The sequence below is a fragment of the Macaca fascicularis genome, chromosome 6 (assembly GCF_037993035.2).
Source record: "Macaca fascicularis isolate 582-1 chromosome 6, T2T-MFA8v1.1".
Classification (NCBI taxonomy): domain Eukaryota; kingdom Metazoa; phylum Chordata; class Mammalia; order Primates; family Cercopithecidae; genus Macaca; species Macaca fascicularis.
Window position 1 is genome coordinate 146,915,593 of NC_088380.1, and position 21,811 is coordinate 146,937,403.

General features: G+C 37.6%; 1 protein-coding gene across 23 annotated transcripts in view; it reads left to right on the forward strand.

Annotated features, from left to right (window-relative positions):
- ANKHD1 (ankyrin repeat and KH domain containing 1) overlaps positions 1-21,811 on the forward strand; it is a 139,619-nt gene that overhangs the window by 17,365 nt on the left and 100,443 nt on the right. For all 23 annotated transcript variants that reach the window (XR_012414166.1, XR_012414167.1, XR_012414168.1 and 20 more), the window contains exons 2-5: positions 15,987-16,140; positions 18,349-18,505; positions 20,012-20,159; positions 20,896-21,043. Coding sequence is in view for 19 of the 23 variants with exons in the window: in XM_065546871.1 (XP_065402943.1) it covers positions 15,987-16,140; positions 18,349-18,505; positions 20,012-20,159; positions 20,896-21,043 (607 nt within the window). In the remaining 4 variants the exon portion in view is untranslated. The remainder of the gene's footprint in view (positions 1-15,986; positions 16,141-18,348; positions 18,506-20,011; positions 20,160-20,895; positions 21,044-21,811) is intronic.

Here is a 21,811-nt window from a genome sequence, read left to right on the forward strand (position 1 = left end):
GTGAGCCACTACGCCTGGCCCATTGGTTTTTAATATATTCACAAAGTTGTGCGACCATCAACTAACTATTCTAAAACACTTTAATCACTCCCAAAAGAAGTCCTGTACTTCTTAGCAGTCTTTTCCCCTTCTCACCTTCTCCTAGCTCCTCATAATCACTAATCCACTTTCTGTCTGTATTTGCCTAATGTGGGCATTTCGTATAAACAGAATCATATGATATGTGGTTATTTGTGCCTGATTTCTTTCACTTAATGTATTGTTTTCAAGATTTCTACAATATTGTAGCATGTATCAATACTTTTGTTTTGTTTTTGAGACCCAGTCTTGCTCTGTCACTCAGGCTGCAGTGCAGTGGGGCAATCATATCTCACTGCAGCCTCCAGTTCCTGGGCTCAAGTGATTCTTGTGCCTCAGCCTCGCAAATAGCTGGTATTACAGGAGTGTGCTAATACTCCTGGCTAATTTTTGTATTTTTAGTAGAGGCAGAGTTTCACCATGTTGCCCAGGCTGGTCTCAAACTCCTAGCCTCTAGTGATCCACCTGCCTTGGCCTCCCAAAGTGCTGGAGTTATAGGCATGAGCCATCATACCCGTCCTACTGCCAATTCTCTGGATACTATTTAACATTCCTACCATCAATGTACAAGAGTTCCATTCTTCTCATCTTCACTAACGTTTGTTATTTTTCTTTTTTCTTTTTTTTATTATAGCTATTCTAGTGAGTGTGAGGTGATATCTAATTGTGGTTTTGATTTGCATTTCCCTAATGATTAATGATGTTGAGCATCTTTTCATGTGCTTGTTGGTCATGTGTATATCTTTGAAGAAATATCTATTCAAATGTTTTTCCTATTGATTGGGGATTTTTTTTTTTTCCCCATAGCTGTGTGTTTGTTTTTTCTTTTCTCTTTTCTTTTCTTTTTTTTGTTGTTGTTGTTTTGTTTTGTTTTAGGGAAAAAAATTCTGAATGCTAGTTCCTTAACAGACCTATGATTTGGAAATATTCTTTCTCATTCTGTGAGTTGTCTTCATTTTCTTTGTTTCTTTTTTTTTTTCTTTTTGAAACAGTCTCACTCTGTCACCCAGGCTGGAATGTAGTTGCCCATTCATAGCTCACTGAAGCCTCAAACTCCTGGGCTCAAGTGATCCTCTGACCTCAGCTTCTGGAATAGTTGGGACTATCAGCATGTGCCACTGTGCCTGGCTGATTTTTAATTTTTTGTAGAGATGGAGTATCAGTGTATTGCCCAGACTGGTCTTGAGGTCTTGAACTCCTAATTTCAAGTGATTCTCTTTTCTTTTTCTCTCTCTCTCTCTCTTTCTTTCTTTCTCTCTCTCTCTCTCTCTCTTTCTTTCTTTCTTTCTTTCTTTCTTTCTTTCTTTCTTTCTTTCTTTCTCTTTCTCTCTCTGTCTCTCTCTCTTTTTCTTTCTCTCTCTCTCTCCTCTCTTGTCTTTTTTTTTTTTGACAGCATCTACCTCTGTTGCCCAGGCTGGAATGTAGTTGCTCCATCATGGCTCACTGCAGCCTCAGCCTCTCAGCCTCAAACAGTTCTCCCCTCAGCCTCCCAAGTAGCTGGATTACAGGTGCACACCACCATGCCCAGCTGATTTTTTACTGTTTGTACAGACAATCTCACCATTTTGCCCAGGCTGGTCTCAAACTCCTGGCCTCAGGCAGTCCTTCCGCCTTGGCCTCTCAAAGTGCTGGGATTACAGGCATGAGCCACCAAACCTAGTCTTGTCTTCACTTTCTTGATTGTGTCACGTGAAGTTTAAAATTTTTGATGACACCCAATTTATATATTTGTCTTTTTGCTTGTGCTCTTGTTGTCATGTCTAAGAAAACCGTTATGTAATCCAAGATGACAAAGATTTATGATTTATGCCTGTTTTCTTCTGAGATTTGTATAGTTTTAGCTCTTACATTTAGGTCTTTGATCCAATTTGAGTTAATTTTTATATATAAGGTGTGAGGTAGAGGTCTAACTTGATTCTTTTGAATGTGCATACCCAGTTTTTTCAGCATAATTTTTTGAAAAGACTATTTTTATCCCCCTTGAATTGTCTTGGCACCCTTTTCAAAAATCCGTTGACTACATGTGAGGGTTTATTTCTGGACTGTCTATTCTATTCATTGATCTATATGTCTCCCTATGCCAGTTCCACACTGTCTTGATTACTATAGCTTTTTGCAGTACGATTTGAAATGAGAAAGTGTAAGTCGTACGTCTTCTGACTTTGTTATTTTTCTTTTCTTTTCTTTTTTTTTTTTTTTTTTTTGAGACGGAGTCTTGCTCTGTCACCCAGGCTGGAGTGCAGTGGCCAGATCTCAGCTCACTGCAAGCTCCGCCTCCTGGGTTCACGCCATTCTCCTGCCTCAGCTTCCCGAGTAGCTGGGACTACAGGCGCCCGCCACCTCGCCCGGCTAGTTTTTTGTATTTTTTAGTAGAGACGGGGTTTCACCGTGTTAGCCAGGATGGTCTTGATCTCCTGACCTCGTGATCCACCCGTCTCGGCCTCCAAAAGTGCTGGGATTACAGGCCTGAGCCACTGCGCCCGGCCGACTTTGTTATTTTTTATGGTTGTTTTGTTTATTCTGGGTTACTGGTTATATTCTTTTTCTCTTGATGTGGTCTTTAGGAGAGGTAGTAGGAGGTGTTTAATATGATGCAGAATTTGTGGTAATAAACAAATGATTCAACCCCCTCCTCCCCGCTTCCATAACATTCTATCTCTTGAAATTTCTGTACCTCTCTATATGCTATAGGTGGGGAGAAATTAATGTAATTTAAACCTGTGTTTTGCCAGACTGCTAGGAGAGCAAGTTATAGTGTTTGTTTTTCTTTTTTTACCCCGTGCATCCCCTCTTTCACAAAGCCTGAGAATACGTTTGAGAAGAAATAAGACCAAAGAGGAAGGAGATGGTTGGTTTGGGTAGTTGTCTTCTGAGTAGACTAGTCTCCAAGAAGAATATGGACAGAATTTCTTTTTCTAGGGCAATAAACAAATGGATAATTGGAATAAACTATAAAACATGGTAATTAGAGTTTTTACTTTTTTTTTTTTTTTTTTTGAGACAGAGTATCGCTCTTTTTGCCCAGGCTGGAGTGCAGTGGCGTGGTCTTGGCTCACTGCAACCTCTGCCTCCTGGGTTCAAGCGATTATCCTGCCTTAGCCTCCTGCGTAGCTGGGATTATAGGGGCCGGCCACCATGCCCAGCTAATTTTTGTATTTTTAGTAGAGATGAGGTTTCACCATGTTAGCTAGACTGGTCTCAAGCTCCTGACCTCAAGTGATCCACCCACCTTGGCCTCCCAAAGTGTTGGAATTACAGGCGTGAGCCATCGTTCCCGGCCGAGTTTTTGCATCTTGTAACACCTTCTTAAGGAGGTATACATTCAATGTTTAAGTAACATACAATTTGACTCCCAAGCCAGTATTGTCACAGTCTTATCGCTTTCTCTAATGCTTCTAGTTTTGTTAGGTTACTAATTATTTCAACTCAATGAACAATAAGAGTCTGTACTATATTTTGGTACCTATTTTACTTGGCACTTGACTGACAGGTTAACAATGAAAAGTTTATTTTCTTTTAGTTTGAAGAGACCATTATTTGAGGCTATACTTAAAATCATGGATTTGACCTATTACCAACCCCTCAACAGAATTTAGAATTATATGATGATATAGTATCATAAGTACTATTTTATATTATCTCCTTGTTGCTGATCTGTTGAAATTATTCACTCATTCTCTACAGAAGAAAATCTTGGTTAATTTGAGGTAGGACTTCTTCATGAACTCACATTTTGCATAACAGAATTATGTCCTTTAAAGGTTAGAGTCCTTAGTAGTTTAAGAATTCTGGTTGGTATTTTAGAGTGGATCGATTGATTGATTGAGATGGAGTTTCACTCTTGTCGCCCAGGCTGGAGTGCAGTGGCACGATCTTGGCTCATTGCAACCTCCGCCTCCTGGGTTCGAGTAATTCTCCTACCTCACCCTCTTGAGTAGCTGGGATTACGGGTGCCCACCACCATGCCTGGCTAATTTTTTGTATTTTTTTTAGCAGAGATGGGGTTTCACCATGTTGGGCAGGCTGGTCTCGAACTCCTGACCTGAGGTGATCTGCCGCCTCTGCCTCCCAAGGTGCTGGGATTACAGGCGTCAGTCACTGCTCCCTGCCTAGAGTGGATTTATTTATTCTCGATTATTTATTTAGAGCCTACTATTTGTTAAGCTTTGTGCTAGGCTTTGGACTATAAAGATGAAAAAATGTGTTCCCAGCCCTTGAAGACATCAGTCTTCTAGCACTTTGGGGGGCCGAGGTACTTTATGTTCTGGGCGGATCATGAGGTCAGGAGTTTGAGACCAGCCTGACCAACATGGTGAAACCCCGTCTCTACTAAAAAAAATTAGCCAGGCATGGTGGTGCGCACCTGTAATCCCAGCTACTCAGGAGGCTGAGGCAGGAGAATCACTTGAACCTGGGAGGTAGAGGTTGCAGTGAGCCAAGATTGCGCCATTGCACTCCAGCCTGAGTGATGGAGCGAGACTCCGTCTTGAGGGGGAAAAAAAAGACATTAGTCTTTTCAGAAATATTAATATTCCTGATAATGAAAAAAGAAGATAAATTATTGTTTATTTTTTGAGACAGGGTCTCACTCTTTCACCCAGGCTGGAGTGCAGTGGTGCGATCATGGCTCACTGCAAACTCTACCTCCTGGGTTCAAGCAATTCTCCCAGCTCAAACCTCCCCTTCCATACCCTATCCCTGCAGCTGGGACTGCAGGCATCCGCTGCCACACTCAGCTAATTTTAAAATATTTTTTTTTTTGTAGAGGTGAGGTCTTGATATCTAGGATGGTTTGGAACTCCTGGCCTTAAGTGGTTCTCCTACCTTGGCCTTCCAAACTGCTGGGATTAGAGGCATGAGCCACCATGCCTAGCCTATTTATTCAAATTATATTTGTCCTTCTAAACTCCTTTTAGATATTAATAAATTGTATTTGAGTGTTCTAGGCATTGTGCACTTTAATTGCATCACCTCATTTAATTTTCTCATGGTTCTGTGACAGTCCAAGATACCAAATTCAATGTGTGGATCATTGCCCTGTGTTAGTTGGATGATCACTCTAAAGACTGATATTTGAGTGTCTTGCTTCAGGAGATTGATAGGCTCTAAGTGGCAGGTTTAAAGGGGCAGTAATTTAAAATGGAAGGATGCATAGTCCATCAGCATAAGATTGTCTTGTGCAATTTTTTGAGCAAAACCACAACTGCTCCTTATTATGTTCTGTAAACTCACCAAGCCTGTCATGCTTCAGGGCCTTTGGCACTTCTAGTTCTCTCTGTCAGGTGCATTCTCCTCTTAGATATCCATGTTCTCTCTGTCAGGTGCATTCTCCTCTTAGATATCCATGTGGCTTCCCTTTCACTTCTATTATGTTTCATTTAAGAGACCTTCCAACTATTAATACCTACTGTATGTATATTGCATAAACATCTCAGGCTCATTAATTCTAAAACTGAACTCTGAACTCATAATTTCCCCTTGCAGTCCACTATGATGAATGTGTCCCCCAAAGTTCATGTGTTAGAAACTTGGTTCCTAGTGCAACAGTGTTAGGAGGGTGGGCCTAATAAGAGGTGACTGAGTCATCAGGGTTTCTCACGGGAACTGGTTAACTGGTTAACTATCCTGAGTGGCTTTATTATAAAACACATTTGGCCGCCTCTTTCATTAGCTCTCTCTCCCTTGCTGTCTTGTCATTCTGTCACTCTTTTGGCCAAAAACCTTCCCATTTTTTAGATAAAGGATCCAAATTCCTTGGTATGGCAGACATAGTTATTTAGGATTTGGCATTGTCTATCTTTCCAACTATATCCTTATACTCTATTTGCTTTTTCTATTTTAGCCATACCAAATTGCTGTAATTCTTTGAACATATCAAGCTCTTACATACCCTGGTATACATACTTCCACTGCTTTGGCATCAAGAATAATAATAATAGCTACTATATTTATATATATATGTAATATATATATAGAGAGAGATGTATCACACACACCTCTCTATATATACACACACACTCATCTAGACAAGACAAGATCTTGTTCTGTCATCCAGGCTGGAATGCAGAGTCTTGATTGTGGTTCACTGTAGCCTTGAACTCCTGGGTTCAAGTCATCTTCCCGCCCCAGCCCCCCAAGTAGCTCTGACTACCACTGGTGCATGCTAGTATGTCTGGCTATTTTTAATTTTATTTTTTGTAGAGATTATATGTTCAAAGAACTACAGCAATTTGGTATGACTAAAATATAAAAAGCAAATAGTATACAACAAAGATATAGTTGGAAAGATAGTCAAAGCCAAATCCTAAATAACTATATATGCCATACAAAGAAATTTGGATCCTTTACCTTAGAAATGGGAAGGATTTTGGCCAAAGGAGTGACATGATTGAACTGGCATTAGAGTTAGTGGGCTTGATAATCTGTTACATTTAATTTAAATTCCAAAGTTATTTTCTGACAATATGATTGTTAGGACAGCTGTAGATTTTCTGTTCACTACACTGGTTAGTATTTGTTTTAGTTATACTCTGTTGTTTAGAAGATTCACTTCATCCACTTTGGTGTAGTGAAAAGGGTGGAAGCTTTGTTGTCTGAAACACATAGCTTCAGATCCTCACATGGTTATGTGATCTTGGGCAAGTCACTTAACATTAAGTAGTTAAATTGGTTGAATAAAATAATATATGGAAAAGGCTTATACATATGAGACATTTTATTAATAGTAGCCTATTACGTTTTTAAAGGCACTTAATAGTAGATTTTATTTATTTATTTATTTATTTTGAGACGGAGTCTCGCTCTGTCGCCCGGCCAATAGTAGATTTTAAAAAAGAGTTTTCCTTCTCCTGTTTTCAGTTAGAGATTTCAAAAGATGCCGTGCGCGGTGGCTCACGCCTGTAATCCCAGCACTTTGGGAGGCCGAGGCGGGTGGATCACAAGCTCAGGAGATCGACACCATCCTGGCTAACATGGTGAAACCCTGTCTCTACTAAAAATACAAAAAATATTAGCCGGGCATGATGGCGGGCGCCTGTAGTCCCAGCTACTCTGGAGGCTGAGGGAGGAGAATGGCATGAACCCGGGAGGCGGAGCCTGCAGTGAGCTGAGATCAGGCCACTGCACTCCAGCCTGGGTGACAGAGCGAGACTCCCTCTCAAAAAAAAAAAAAAAAAAAAGATTTCAAAAGATAATAGATTCTGTGTTAAAGCTATAGTTTAAAAATGAAGTTTTTGTGTTCGAGCAAAGTGGGGATAATTTTCTTCAGCTTTAACTTATATTTAGGAAAAGCATGATGGTTCTTTCCTGTGCTACGTGAAGCTAACCAATTTTGGAAAACCCAAGATATGATTTCTGTTTTTTATTATTTTTTATTAAGACAGGGTCTTGCACTTTTGTCCAGGCTGGAGTGCAGTGGTGTGATCATGGTTCATGCAGTCTCCACCTTCTCCAGCTCAAATGATCTTGCCGCCTCAGCCTCCGAAGTAGCTGGGATTGTAGGTATGCACCACCATGCCCAGCTAATTTTTGTTTCTTTTGTATAGACAGCGTTTCACCCTGTTGCCCAGGCTGGTTTCTGACTCCTGGGCTCAAGCAGTTTGCCCACCTTAGCCTCATTAAGTGCTGGGGTTACAGGCATGAGCCACCGCCCCAGGCCTCTTTTGTTTTTTGAGAAGGGGAGATTGTGAGTCTGAGATTGGGTGGAAATAAAGTTTTCATTGTAGAAAGAATCTTGAGAAGCTTTTATGTTAATGAATATAGCCTTTTTATTCCAGTATTTCAAGATATTGTTGCTGAGCATATTAGGCCTTTTTATAACAACAAATCTCACTCCTAAGTTTGTCATTATTTGGTGCTAAATTACAACAGTATTACTTTCTTCCTTTGAGTGAATCTTGGGATGGTTATGGTGGTTGCTACTGCTGGAATTTTGGAGTACTCTGTGTTTTGCAAAAAGGAATTGTTATGTCCTTCAGTAAATTACCCTTTGGAACAATGGCCCATCCTTTTTGCTGTTCTGAGTAGAGATCAACAATAGCATTCCAAAATGGTGCTAATCCTGACTTAAAGTGGAGGGCTCACATTGGGTCGGGGAAGGATAAGACATGTTGGCCTATTCAGATATACATGAGAAAAAGAGGACTAGCGAGTACATGTTTTAAAAATGTATATTTTGGATGTTTAAAATACCTTCCCATTTTAAATGATCAAATCTGAATTTCTTAAGGGAGCTTCTTTTTTTGAGACAGAGTCTCTCTCTGACGCCCAGGCTGGAGTGCGGTGGCATGATCTTGGCTCACTGCAACTTCTGCCTCCTAGGCTCAAGCGATCCTCTTGCCTCAGGCCCCCAAGTAGCTGGGACTACAGGCGCACACCACCACCCCTGGCTAATTTTTGTATTTTTGGTAGAGACAGGATTTTGCCATGTTGTCCAGGCTGCTCTCGAACTCCTAACCTCAGGTGATCTGCCCACCTCAGCCTCCCAAAGAGCTGGAGTTATAAGGTATGAACCACTGTGCCCAGCTGGGAGCTTCATTTTTGAAGGTGAGGAGAGATAAAGGTTTAGTCTTTCCTTGAACTTTTTCATAGCTCCAGTTGAAATTCATGAGAGTGATGATGACTACTCTTTGTTTCGTTTTTTTTTTTAATTAACCAGACTAGAATATTCTTTTTATTTTTATTTTTATTGAGACGGAGTCTTGCTCTGTTGCCCAGGTTGGAGTGCAGTGTCGCGATCTTGGCTCACGGCAACCTCCGCTGCCTGGGTTCAAGCGATTCTCGCACGTCAGCCTCCCGAGTAGCTGTTACTACTGGCATGCACCACGACGTCTGGCAAATTTTTTGTATTTTTAGTAGAGACATGCTTTCGCCATGTTGGCCAGGCTGGTCTCGAACTCCTGACCTCAGGTGATCCACTAGCCTCAGCCTCCCAAAGTGCTGGGATTACAGGCATGAGCTGCCATGCCCGGCCTAGAATTTTTTTTTTTTTTTTTTGAGACAGAGTCTTGCTCTGTTGCCCAGGCTGAAGTGCGGTGGCACGATCTCGGCTCGCTGTAACCTCCACCTCCCGAGTTCAAGCAATTCTCCTGCCTCAGCCTCGCGAGTAGCGGGGACTACAGGTGTCCGCCACCACACCCGGCTAATTTTTGTATTTTTAGTAGAGACGGGGTTTCACTACATTGGCCAGGCTGGTCTCGATTTCCTGACCTTGTGATCTGCCCGCCTTGGCCTCCCAAAGGGCTGGGATTACAGGCGTGAGCCACTGCGCCCGGCCTGGCCTAGAATATTCTTAAAGGATACCAGAAATGAAATTGTGGCTACTAATATTTGACTCTCTAACTCAAAATATAAATTTTTTTAACATGTTAAAAGTAAAAATTTCATAATCCAATTCCAAAGGCTCTGTGGAAAACAATGTATTTTTCATTTATATTTAAGAGCTTGGCTGGTGTTCTTTTTTTGTTCCCTGCATTGTATGACCACAGGACTGGAGAATACATAAACAAATATATGTAATGTACATGTTTTATGATAGAATATTATTTTTTACTATTAATAACTTATTTTCTCTGTTAGCTAGCAATTACTATTTCTAGAAATACAGTCTGAGAGAAGTTAACAGTTATTGACCAGTGTAATATGAGATTTTATTATTTTATTATTATAGTATAAGACTTAAAGCATATTACTATTATTGGAAGTTTTAATTATAGTGCTACATAGAAATTGTTTTAAAGTGGAAGTGAGTTTTGGTTAAATCGTAGCTGGATTAATAAATGATTTTTCAAACTAGACTTTGGCCGGAGTGACTGACTGTTCTTTTAGGTGATAATAGCGGAGTCTGTGGTAATCTCCCTTAGTAACTGTTGCATCCGGGGGTTCATTTCTGAAATGTCAAAATGGAATAAAAATGGGACACAATGCTTCTTCCCCTTCTCCCTACCGATCCCTTTTGTTTGTTTTAGTTGAAGCTAAAAACCACACTCCCACACTCCTTGTTATATTTTATTTTATTTTATTTTAAGGCAAGAAGGAAAAATAAGCTTTTGAGAAGGAAGACAAAGGTTTTTGCCTTTAGTATTTCAGGAGATATAAGGGAAAAACAGGTAGTTTTTGATGGACCATATTCCTTTACCACTCTTTTTCCTCCACCCTTTATTCTTGTATCTAGTCACAGAGGTAGGAAAAAAGATTCTTCAGTGTTTAGAACTTGCCTTTGGCAAAAAATAATACTGCTATAAGTGGATGTATTTCTTTGCTGCTGAATGTAGCTACTGATTAGAGATGAGCTATGTAACAGTATCATTAGGCAATAGAAACATTGCTGTGATGTTTTAGCTATATGTAAGAAATTATAAGGCTTTTATATTCATTTGCTTGATGAAGACTAATTTCATTAGACATACTATTATTTTGGGCTTATCTGTTATATATAGACATGGTTTCTGTACTCTATCACCAAGCCTTTTGTATTAAGTATACAGAATGTATACAGAATTTGTCATATTTAATATATCTCCATGTAGCTATAAATGGTTTCCTTTTTTTTTTTTTTTTTTTGACAGAGTCTCACTCTGTCGCCCAGGGCCCAGGTTGAAGTGGAATGGCATGATCATGGCATATAGCAGCCTCAACCTCCTGGGCTCAGGCGATCCTCCCACCTCAGTTTCCTGAGTAGCTGGAACCACAGGCACACGGCCACCATGCCTGGCTAATTTTTAAAAATTATTTTTCATAGAGACAAAGGCTCGCTGTGTCGCCCAGGCTGGTCTTGAACTCCTGGGCTCAAGCAGTCCTCCTCCCTCCGTCTCCCAAAGTGTTGGGATTACAGGCATGGGCCACGTGCACCCAGCCAGCTATATTTTGAAGTAATGCGAATACAATCTGAATTGTAAGAGTATGTTTCAGCAGATTTATTAGGTAAGATATTTGTGAACTGCCAAAAGTAATCTGTCAGATATTTCCAAAATAATAAGCATAATGGGATATTTTGTCCTTTTATTGATTCCATATTGAGACAGACATTTTTAAAGTTATAAAGAGGGTGAGACAAAGGAAACAGTAGTGCTTTTTGGGAAATCTGATTGACACAAATGTATTCATATCATTTATCTATATGATTTTGTATTAACTATAACTCATTCTGGGTTTTTTCCCACAAGTATTGTGGCTATTTAAAATTTTATCATATGGGTCAGATCTTAGATGTAAAATGCCTAAAACCACACTCAGAAGTTCAAGTTAGGGTGCTGATAAAATGCATCATATTAGATTCTCAGTATGATTCTTCCACTTTGAAAAGGTAGAGAAAATAGACACTGTGGTGAGGGACAGGACAAAAGAATTGTAATTACACAGAATCATGTTCTAAAAATTATATTTGTATGGTGGTTTATTGTTTCAAAATGCTTTTACTTTCATTACCTCATTTCAGGATTTCAATAGCACTGTAAGGTAGGTGGGACAGATAGCATCTTTGTTTATTGAGGAAGAAATAGAATGTCAGAAAAGTTGAGTATTATGTCTGAATTTACACACAATGCCTGATAGAACTGGCACTTGAACCTAATTTTCTTGATCTCCAGTGTAATGTTCTCTCTGTCTTATTGCCTAATTGAAACTTGAGTTTACATCCACTGTAAGACATAGAATTAACTTAGTAAATTGTCTTATGCATTATATTTTCAGAGAAGTTATAAGCCTCTGAAGCAAGGGACACATCACCATTTTGTGTTTTTCTTCTGAAATTGATTCTTCCCAAGCACTTAGGAATGTGCCATCTTATTTATGTGATACTAACATTATTGTCACCCAAGAAGTCATTGCTACTGGTTCTTTCTCTCTCTGATGGTGGTAATCAGGCAGGCAATGAACAATCTGTCACCTTTTATATGGTCTACTCAAATCTATTCCCAGTTTTTCTTTCTAGCCTAATGCCATAGTTGTATTCTAGGTACCTTATATCTTTTAAAAATTGAGATATAATTCATATGCCATAAGCTACAGCATTTTAAAGTCTACATTTCAGTGATTTTTTAGTATATTTACAAGGTTGTGTAGCAATCACTACTATCTAATGCCAGAACAATTTTCATCAATCCAAAAAGAAACTTCAGACTCATTTACGGTCGCTCCTATTCTTCCCTTCTCCTCTCCCCAGGCAACCTATTATTGTCTTTCTCTATGGATTTGCCTATGCTGGACATTTATATAAAGGGGATCATATACTGGGACCTTTTGTGTCTCCTTTCTTTCACTAAACATAATGTTTTCAAGGTTCATCTATATCATGTACTTGTTCTTTCTGATGGCTGCATAATATTCAATTGCATGGATATGTATCAGATTTTGTACATCTACTGATGGATATTTGGGTTGTTTCTACTTTTTGGCTGTTATAAAGAACGCAACTATGAACATTTGTGTTTGAGTTTTTGTATGAACATGTATATTTTTAATTCTCCTAGGTGTATACCTAAGAAGTAGAATTATTGGGTCATATGGTAATTCTATGTTTAACTTTTGAAGAACTATCAAACTGTTTCCACAGTGGCTGCACCACTGTTTCCACCAGCAATGCAGAAAGACCTTATATTAATTTCTTTTTTTTTTTTTTTTTTTTTTAGAGACAGTGTCTTGCTCTATCATCCATGGGGAATGCAGTGGTACAATCATAGCTCAGTGTAACTTTGAACTTCTGGGCTCAAGTGATCCCCCTCAGCCTCATGAGTAGCTGGGACTACAGTTTTCTGCCACGATGCTAGGTTAATTTAAAATTTTTTGTAGAGACAAGGTCTCACTAGGTTCCCAAGCTGGTCTTAAACTCCTGGCCTCAAATGATCCCACCACCCTGGCTTCCCAAAGTGCTGGGTTTATAGACATGAGCCACTGCTGGGCTCGTACCTTACATTTTTTTAGTGGACCATTCATCTCCAAGCCCCACCCCCTCCTCCCCCCAAAAATATGAGTGCAGTGCCACAATCTCAGCTCACTGCAACCTCTGCCTCCTGGGTTCAAGCGATTCTTGTGCCTTAGCCTCCCATATAGCTGATTACAATCATGTGCCACCACACCCAGCTAATTTTGTACTTTTAGTACAGACAGGGTTTCGCCATGTTGGCCAGGCTAGTCTCAAACTCCTGGCCTCAAGTGATCTGTCTGCCTTGGCTTTCCAAAGTGTGGAATTACAGGTGTGAGCCACCACACCCGGCCTCCAAGCCTATTTTTTATTTCATTTTCTGCCTCTATCTGATAATATACTTCCTCTTCTGCCCACCTCTACCCCTATTAACTACCTATTGAAATTCTGTGCATCCTTCAAAGCCTAATTCAAATGCTGCTTCTTGTGCAAAGCCTTCACAGGTTACTAGGGCTGGAAGTGATTTCTCCCTCATTAATGCATATAGTTGTATCATTTCTTTCTCTTTGAGGCCTTTTGTAATAGTTGTTAGAGTCTTTCTTATTTCTTCTACCACATTTTTGTATTATCATAGTGAGAGAGATATACATATCTAAAATGGGCCTTTAGTAAATATTGGATAAATGAATGAGAGACTACTGGAAATCCTTAACTTGGCTTTTTAAAATGTTACAGGAGACATATAATATTTATAAAATTGGAATATTAATATCTGAATACCATTTTAAATAATTTTATAATTTTTCCACTGGAATGATGTTTTTACCTGTCCTCCCAACTGGCAGGTATGTATATCTACAAATATCTCCTAATTTCTTGGCCTTGCATTAAACTGTTCTATGAGCAGTTGCCTTTCAAGGTCATTTGACAACTGGTTGCCTGCATTTATCTATTGGATCTGGCATCTTTGTCTGTAGTTACATGTTAAAGAAGCTGTGTTACAGTACAGCTCAATGTTTTTAGGTCTGAAGTTAAAGATTCATTTTGTAAAATTATAGTACATCATTAGATAATAAAATAAATCTAAAGTATTTTAACTTTACTGTCTTTATTAGGCTATATTTATTTGGTGTCCATTGTGAAAATTGATGACCAACTAGCCAGATATGCCAAATAATGTAGTCCAGATACTGTGATCCTTTGTTTATAAATGTGTGATATCCTAGTGGTTAAAAGCATGGACTCTGTAGGTATGTGGCCTGAGTTTGAAACCTTACTTTTTTTATTTGTTAGCTGTGTGACTTTGAAGAAGTACTTAATCTTTCTGTTCCTGATGTTTTTCTCTATCTACAAATATGTTAACTTTCCCTGGCTATACATATTTACATATTATAGTAATATATATGTAGTGTATATATTATACAAATTATATATGCCATACATGTTATATGTATATATGTATATTATATATATTACATATAATATGTAAATAATATACATATTACATATTATTCATGAGTACTCATGTTCATATTTACATATATACACATATATACATTTAGCAAAATAAGAATCATACTATTTTGAATCTTGTGCATTTTACTTAATTTTATTAATACTCTCATATGCCATTAAATATGCTTCAAAAACATTTTTTTTTAATTTTTTATTTCTTTTCACAGCTGAACCAGTGGTCACAAAAACATTGTTTTTAATGACTGCATAGTAGTCCATCATGTAAATGTATAACATGTATTTACCAAATTCTATATTATAGTTTTTCCTCATTTTTGGAATTTCAGTTAATGCTGCAGTGAACATCCTTGCACATTAATTTTTGTCTGGCTTTCAGATAATTTTTTAGTGAGTTTTTAAAGGTATTTGATACACATTTCCAAATTGCTTCCCAGAAGGATTGTATATTAATTTTATTTAAGAAAATTCATTTTGAATTAATTTTATTTGAAATTGGAGCGTTACATGTTTATTTTTGTAAGTTGATTTTTGCTCATACATTCATTCATTTCGACAAATATGTATTAAATTCATACTATGTGCCAGGTATTCATAGGCCCAAAGTATAGCACTGTAAACAAAGTACAGTTTTTAATCTCATGGAGTGTTCCTGTCTAAAGGACTCCAGGTATCAGTGGGTTAGTTTTTGTTTTCCCGTATTTCAGAGTCAGAATTGAATAAATTATTTAGAAAAGAGGAAAACTTTTCTCTTAATGACCTATCTATGCTATCAAGTTTTTTTTTGTTGTTGTTTTTTGTTGTTGTTGTTTATATTCTATCTAGTCTATATAGATTTTCTCAGGATTACGTTCGTGTACTTGTTTCAATAAAAAGTAAATGCTTTTATTTTTATTTTTTGAGATGAAGTTTTTGCTCTATTGCCCAGTCTGGAGTGCAATGGCATGATCTCGGCTCACAGCAACCTGCATCTTCTCCTGGGTTCAAGCAATTCTTCTGCCTCAGCCTCCTGAGTAGCTGGGATTACAGGCATCCCCCACCACGCCCGGCTAATTTTTGTATTTTTAGTAGAGATGAGGTTTCACCATGTTGGCCAGGATGGTCTCAAACTCTTGACCTCATTACAGGTGTAAGCCACCGTGCCCAGCCCCTGCTGTTTTTTGGTATTATTATTATTATTGTTATTTTTTAATAGATACGGGGTTTCACCTTGTTGCCCAGGCTGGTCTCAAACTCATGAGCTCAAGCGATCTGCCCATCTGGCCCTCCCAAAGTGCTAGGATCACAGGCGTGGGCCACTGTGACTGGCCTTAATATTGCTTTTCATGCTCTGTATTAGTCACAGAAGATACAATGCTCTTGAGGAAACTTTAGTGTATGTGTGTTATACCTGTAGTCATGTCTGAAGGTAAACAGTCACAATGTCCTTTGAAGTCCATTCCCATACTCCCTTGTTTCTATAATAATTTTTCTGCTTATATTTAAGTTCTAATTAAGTCATATTACCTTAAATTGTAGTTATTCTAATCATATTGATATCAGTTTCATGGATATTGCATCTTTATTTCATTAATAGGTTGAATCATTTATTTTGGACCAAGAAGATCTGGATAACCCAGTGCTTAAAACAACATCAGAGATATTCTTATCAAGTACTGCAGAAGGAGCAGACTTACGCACTGTGGATCCAGAGACACAGGCACGACTAGAAGCATTGCTAGAGGCAGCAGGTACTTTATTTTTTGTTTTATCTTTTTCATCTCTTTAAAAGTCTAGATCTCTTTACAGAGTTACGTGAGATTACCCCAAAATTCTATGACATTATACAAAATTTAAAATCTCTAAAATTTATTTTTCTTTTTATCTCCCGAAGAAAATGTTCACATTTTGTATTTCTGGGCTCAACTCTTATATTTTTAAGGTATTAAGATAATCAGCATCCTGGCGCAGTGGCTCATGCCTGTAATCCCAGCACTTTGGGAGGCCGAGGCAGGCGGATTGCCTGAGCCTCAGGAGTTTGAGACCAACCTGGGGAACGTGGTGAAACCCTGTCTCTACTAAAATAGAAAAAAATTAGCCGAGTGTGTTGGTGTGCGCCTGTAGTCCCAGCTACTCGGGCGACTGAAGCAGGAGAATTGCTTGAACCCTGGAGGTGGAGGTTGCAGTGAGCTGAGATCACTCCATTGCACTCCATCCTGGGCAACAGAGCGAGACTCTGTTTGGAAAAAAAAAAAGAAAAAAAAGATAATCGACTAGTTATCAAAGAAAACTTACCTATTAGCCATTATAAAATAAAAATGTGGGAGATAAATTTAGTTAATCATTTATGACTTCTTTATCTGTACTGATTTAGGGAGCTGCATATTGATTACTTGTGTATTCGCTTTATGTTTAACTTGATTTTAAATAGCTAATTTTTTATATGTAATACACATTATAAAACAGCTAAAGTGATATGAAATATATTAAGTAGATAAAAAAACCTTCCCATTTTCTGTCAAGGTTTACATCTACTTCTAGACTTTTCTCCTTGTGGTGATATAAATACATGTATATGTTTGAATATATATGATTGTTAAAAACGAAGTAGGATCATAATACACAAAATACAACTTTTTTTCCCCATATGATTTATTGTGGGCATCCTTCCATGACAGTTTATATTGATCTTTCTCTTTTTATTGAAGGGTACCATAATATTCTGTTGCTTGGATGAATCATAATTAATTTTACCAATTTTAGCTTATATCCAGTTTTTTAATATCACAAATAATGCTATAGTTTATAGCCTTATATATCGGTAACGTTTCTTATTTGTGCAAGTATCTCTTTAGGACAGAATTTTAGAAAGTGTTATCAATGGGTAAGAATATATTTGCATTTAAAATTTTGGCAGCTGACTGGGCGCCATGGCTCATGCCTGTAATCCCAGCACTTTGGGAGGCTGAGGCAGGCGGGTCACTTGAGGTCAGGAGTTTGAGACCAGCCTGGCCAACATGGTAAAACCTCGTCTTTACTTAAAAAACACAAAAATTAACTGGCTGTGGGGGCACACACCTGTAATCCCAGCTACTCGAGAGACCGAGGCAGGAGAATCGCTTGAACCCAGGAGGCGGAGGTTGCAGTGAGCCGGGATCGTGTCACTGCACTTCAGTCTGGGTGACAGAGCAAGACTCCGTCTCAAAAAATAAATAAGTAAAATAAAAATTTGACAACCATTATTAAATTAGTCCCTCAGGTTTGTGCCTGTATTTATTTCTTTATTCACTGAAAAATCAACAGTTTTTGAGAGGGCCTCACACCTCAGACATTGTTTTGTCAGTTTCATAAATGAAAAATACATCACCATTTTAGTTTGCATTTATTTTATATTATTAGTAAATTGTGTGGTAGCTCTTTATAAATGGTGATATAAATTCATTGAGTGTTGTGTATATAATTTTTTAATTTTAATTTTATTTGTAAGAATGAATTTAATTTAAAATGTGGCCCCGGAAGATGGTTGTGACCAAACGAAGAAACAATTGAATTGTTTGTTATAATATTAGAGACTATCCCCCCTCTGAAGATACTACTGAAAATAGTACAATCAGATATTCTGTACTAGAGATCTTATGGTGTGACTATGTATTTTGAGAGAAATCTCATTTATTTGATACAGTTAGCATCATGTGAAGTTACATATGGATTAGGTAGAGGACAAATTAATATGTGCATTGTAAAGGTAGAAAGACTAAAACATAGGTGGTTATGCCATGGCCTTTTGACATTAGTGGCAGAATTGAAATGATGAACCTTATCTTCTGTCACCCTAACCTATGGATTCTATACCATTTCTTTTTCCTAGATAATAGTGTTTAGAAATGTAATTACAATTTGCACTTTTATACTTTTTTTTTTTTTTCCTGCACTACCTGATTGATTGATGCACACTGAAGGAATTGGAAAATTGTCAACTGCTGATGGTAAAGCTTTTGCAGATCCTGAAGTACTCCGGAGACTGACATCCTCAGTTAGTTGTGCACTGGATGAAGCTGCTGCTGCACTGACACGGATGAAAGCAGAAAACAGCCACAATGCAGGACAAGTGGACACGTATGTGTTTAATGACTTTTGGGAATTAGACATTTTCTTGAGTAGATTTTGGGAAAGTAGCGAATTTTGGTTGAATATATCTTTTGGTGGAACTTATAAACTTTATTTAGCTGGATGGATATTACATTTTAAGTGGATATATAAATGTATATGTATTATGTAGCTATAAAAATGGATATTTTTGTTTCTTCATTCAGCTCTTATTCATTGAGCATTCTTGTGGAATGTATTACACTAGAATCTATGAGAAATCCAAACTGAATAAGATCTGTTTTCCAGTTATAAGGAAGTTACTTATTCTAAAAGTTATTATAGTAAACTCTAAACTGATTGCTTGAGTACTAATACATGAAATGAGTTACTAATGCAGTAGTCTAGTTGCTGCTTGCTACTCAAATATGGTCCATGGGCTAGCAGTATCAGCATCACCTCAGAGCTTGTGAGAAATGCAGAATCCCAGACCCTACTCCATGTCTACTGAATCAGAATCCGCATTTTAACAAGAAATAGGAGTAACTCGTACACATTAAAGTTTGAGACTCAGTGGTCTAGTTAGTCATTCTGTGGTAAAATAGTTTTCTTAGGTGTTCGCCTTCACTGTTACTAAGTAAAAATTTCAGCCATAGGATTATATCCCAAAATATCTTTGGGAATCGTTATATAAGTAGAGTTTAAAAACTTGTGCATCTAATACAGGGGTGTCCAAATTTTGGGTTCCCTGGGCTACATTGGAAGAAGAAGAATTGTCTTGGGCCACACATAAAATACAACTACTAGAGGCTGGGCTTGGTGGCTCATGTCTGTAACCAGGCACTTTGGGAGGCTAAGGTGGGTGGATCACTTGAAGCCAGGAGTTCAAAACCAGCCTGGACAACATGGTGAAAACTCATCTCTCCTAAAAATACAAAAATTAGCCAGGTATGGTGGCACACATCTGTAATCCCAGCTACTTGAGAGGCTAAGACACAAGAATCACTTGAACCTGGGAGGTGGAGGTTGCAGTGAGCCAAGATTGTGCCACTGCATTCTATCCTGGTCAACAGAGTGAGACTCTGTCTCAAAAACAAAACAAAACAAAATACAAACACTAATGATAGCTGATGAGCGAAAAGAAAAAAAAAATTGCAAAAAATTTTCATAATGTTTAAAGAAAGTTTACAATTTTGTGTTGGGTTGCTTTCAAAGCTGTCCTGGGCCATGGGTTGGACATGCTTGGTCTAATGCTTTAAAAAACTTTATTTAAAATTTGTTATAATATGTTAGGAGATTTTAAAAGATAAAAATGACAGCTGATTTCAAATTCACTCACTGGCTTTCTGGCTTGGTTGATAAACATGAATAATTGAAGTTCCAAACAAGATGCTCAGCAAGTAATATGTTCATATAATTTTTTTCTCTTACTGTATTAACATTTTTCTTTGTGTGATTATTTATATTTAATATAATTTATCATAGGACCCCTGAGTCTTTTTGTTTCAGTTAATTGTTGAATGGTTTTGTTTCCAGTCGCAGTCTAGCAGAAGCTTGTTCAGATGGGGATGTTAATGCTGTTCGTAAATTGCTAGATGAAGGCAGAAGTGTAAATGAACATACAGAAGAAGGAGAAAGCCTGCTGTGTTTGGCTTGTTCAGCAGGGTATTATGAATTAGCACAAGTAAGCAGAAATAATATTTAGTGATTAAAATTGTGGAAGGGTTTTGATGTTTTATTTATTTTTGTCACTTATAAGATAGATTATAATTAGAGGCCAGAGTCTTCTCTTCCCCCATCCCTCTTCCCTTTTTGGTAATAGGTAAAGTAGAAACAGATACACAGTTTATTTTGTTGCCTGTACATGCAACTGAGAATGGTCCATTTTTCTGCCACTTACTCAAAGCTAATCCTAATGATTAAGAAACAAATAGATATAATAATAATTTTAAATTTGTCCTTTGAAATAATATACAACTGTAATGGAAAGTAGTCATTATTTTCATCACATTCAGGTTACCCCAATTCTTTTAATTTTTTTTCCTTCTATGTTAGAACAGTACTGGGAATTAACCATGTTTTTACCAGTTTCTGTCTTGTGAGTATAGTTGAGTATAGTGTTCTTTAGCTAGATAACCTCAAGCATAACATTCTTTGACAAGAACCATCACATTTTATAATAGGATGGCTAATATGATTGTGTACTTTATTTAAATATTAATATGTAATGATATTGTAAAATACAGCATGTAACCTGGCATGTTGAGCAGTGAAAATTGGCATAATTTTTTCAAAAGGTCATATTGATTTTTCCTCACCCCTATTCTAGAAGAATATCTTCAGAGATTCAGTATATTCTCTAGAAATACTATTGAATAGTAAGAATTAACAATTTCTCTGTGTGTATATGTGTTTTAAAGGTATTGCTTGCTATGCATGCTAATGTTGAAGATCGAGGGAATAAAGGAGACATAACTCCCCTGATGGCAGCTTCCAGTGGAGGTTACTTAGATATTGTGAAATTATTACTTCTTCATGATGCTGATGTCAACTCCCAGTCTGCAACAGGTATGTAGAAAATGATGTCTTAATTGGGAGAAAAAATCGACATAATTGTTACCTGAGAGAGAGAAAAATTAGATTTCTGAGGAAAACCAGTATAAACCTACAGAAAAATCTTAGCCCTTATGTAGAATCTTTGAGTAAAATACAAAGTAATTTGATATCCTCAAAAGTCTTTAAAAACACACTTAGATTCCCCTTTAGTCAAGATTGGGTTTTTGTGGTATGAACATAATGGAATATTATTCAGACTTTAAAAAAGGAGGAGATCCTGCCATTTGCCACAGCATGGATGGACTTGAAGGACATTATGCTAAGTGAAATAAGCCAGACACAGAAAGAAAAGTATTGCATGATCTCACTTTTTTTTCCCCACATTCTTATGGACATATGTATGCATGATCTCACTTACATGTGGAATATTGAAAATTTACGAAAAGAGTTAAATATATAGAGATAAGACATTGTTTACCAAGTCAGGGGTGGGGAGAAGAAAGGGGAGAAGAAATGGGAGAAGTAGGTAAAAGGATACAAAGTAGCAAATATGTGGAATGAACAAGTCAAAAAGTCTGTACAACATGAGGACTATAATTAATAATAGTGTATTATATTCAGGATTTTTTGCTAAATGAGTAGATTATGTTGCTCTTGCCACAGGGGGCAAAATTGGGTAACTATGTGAGAAAAATGTTAATTTGTTCTTTTTTTTTTTTTTTTTTTTTGAGACGGTGTCTCGCTCTGTCGCCCAGGCTGGAGTGCAGTAGCCGGATCTCA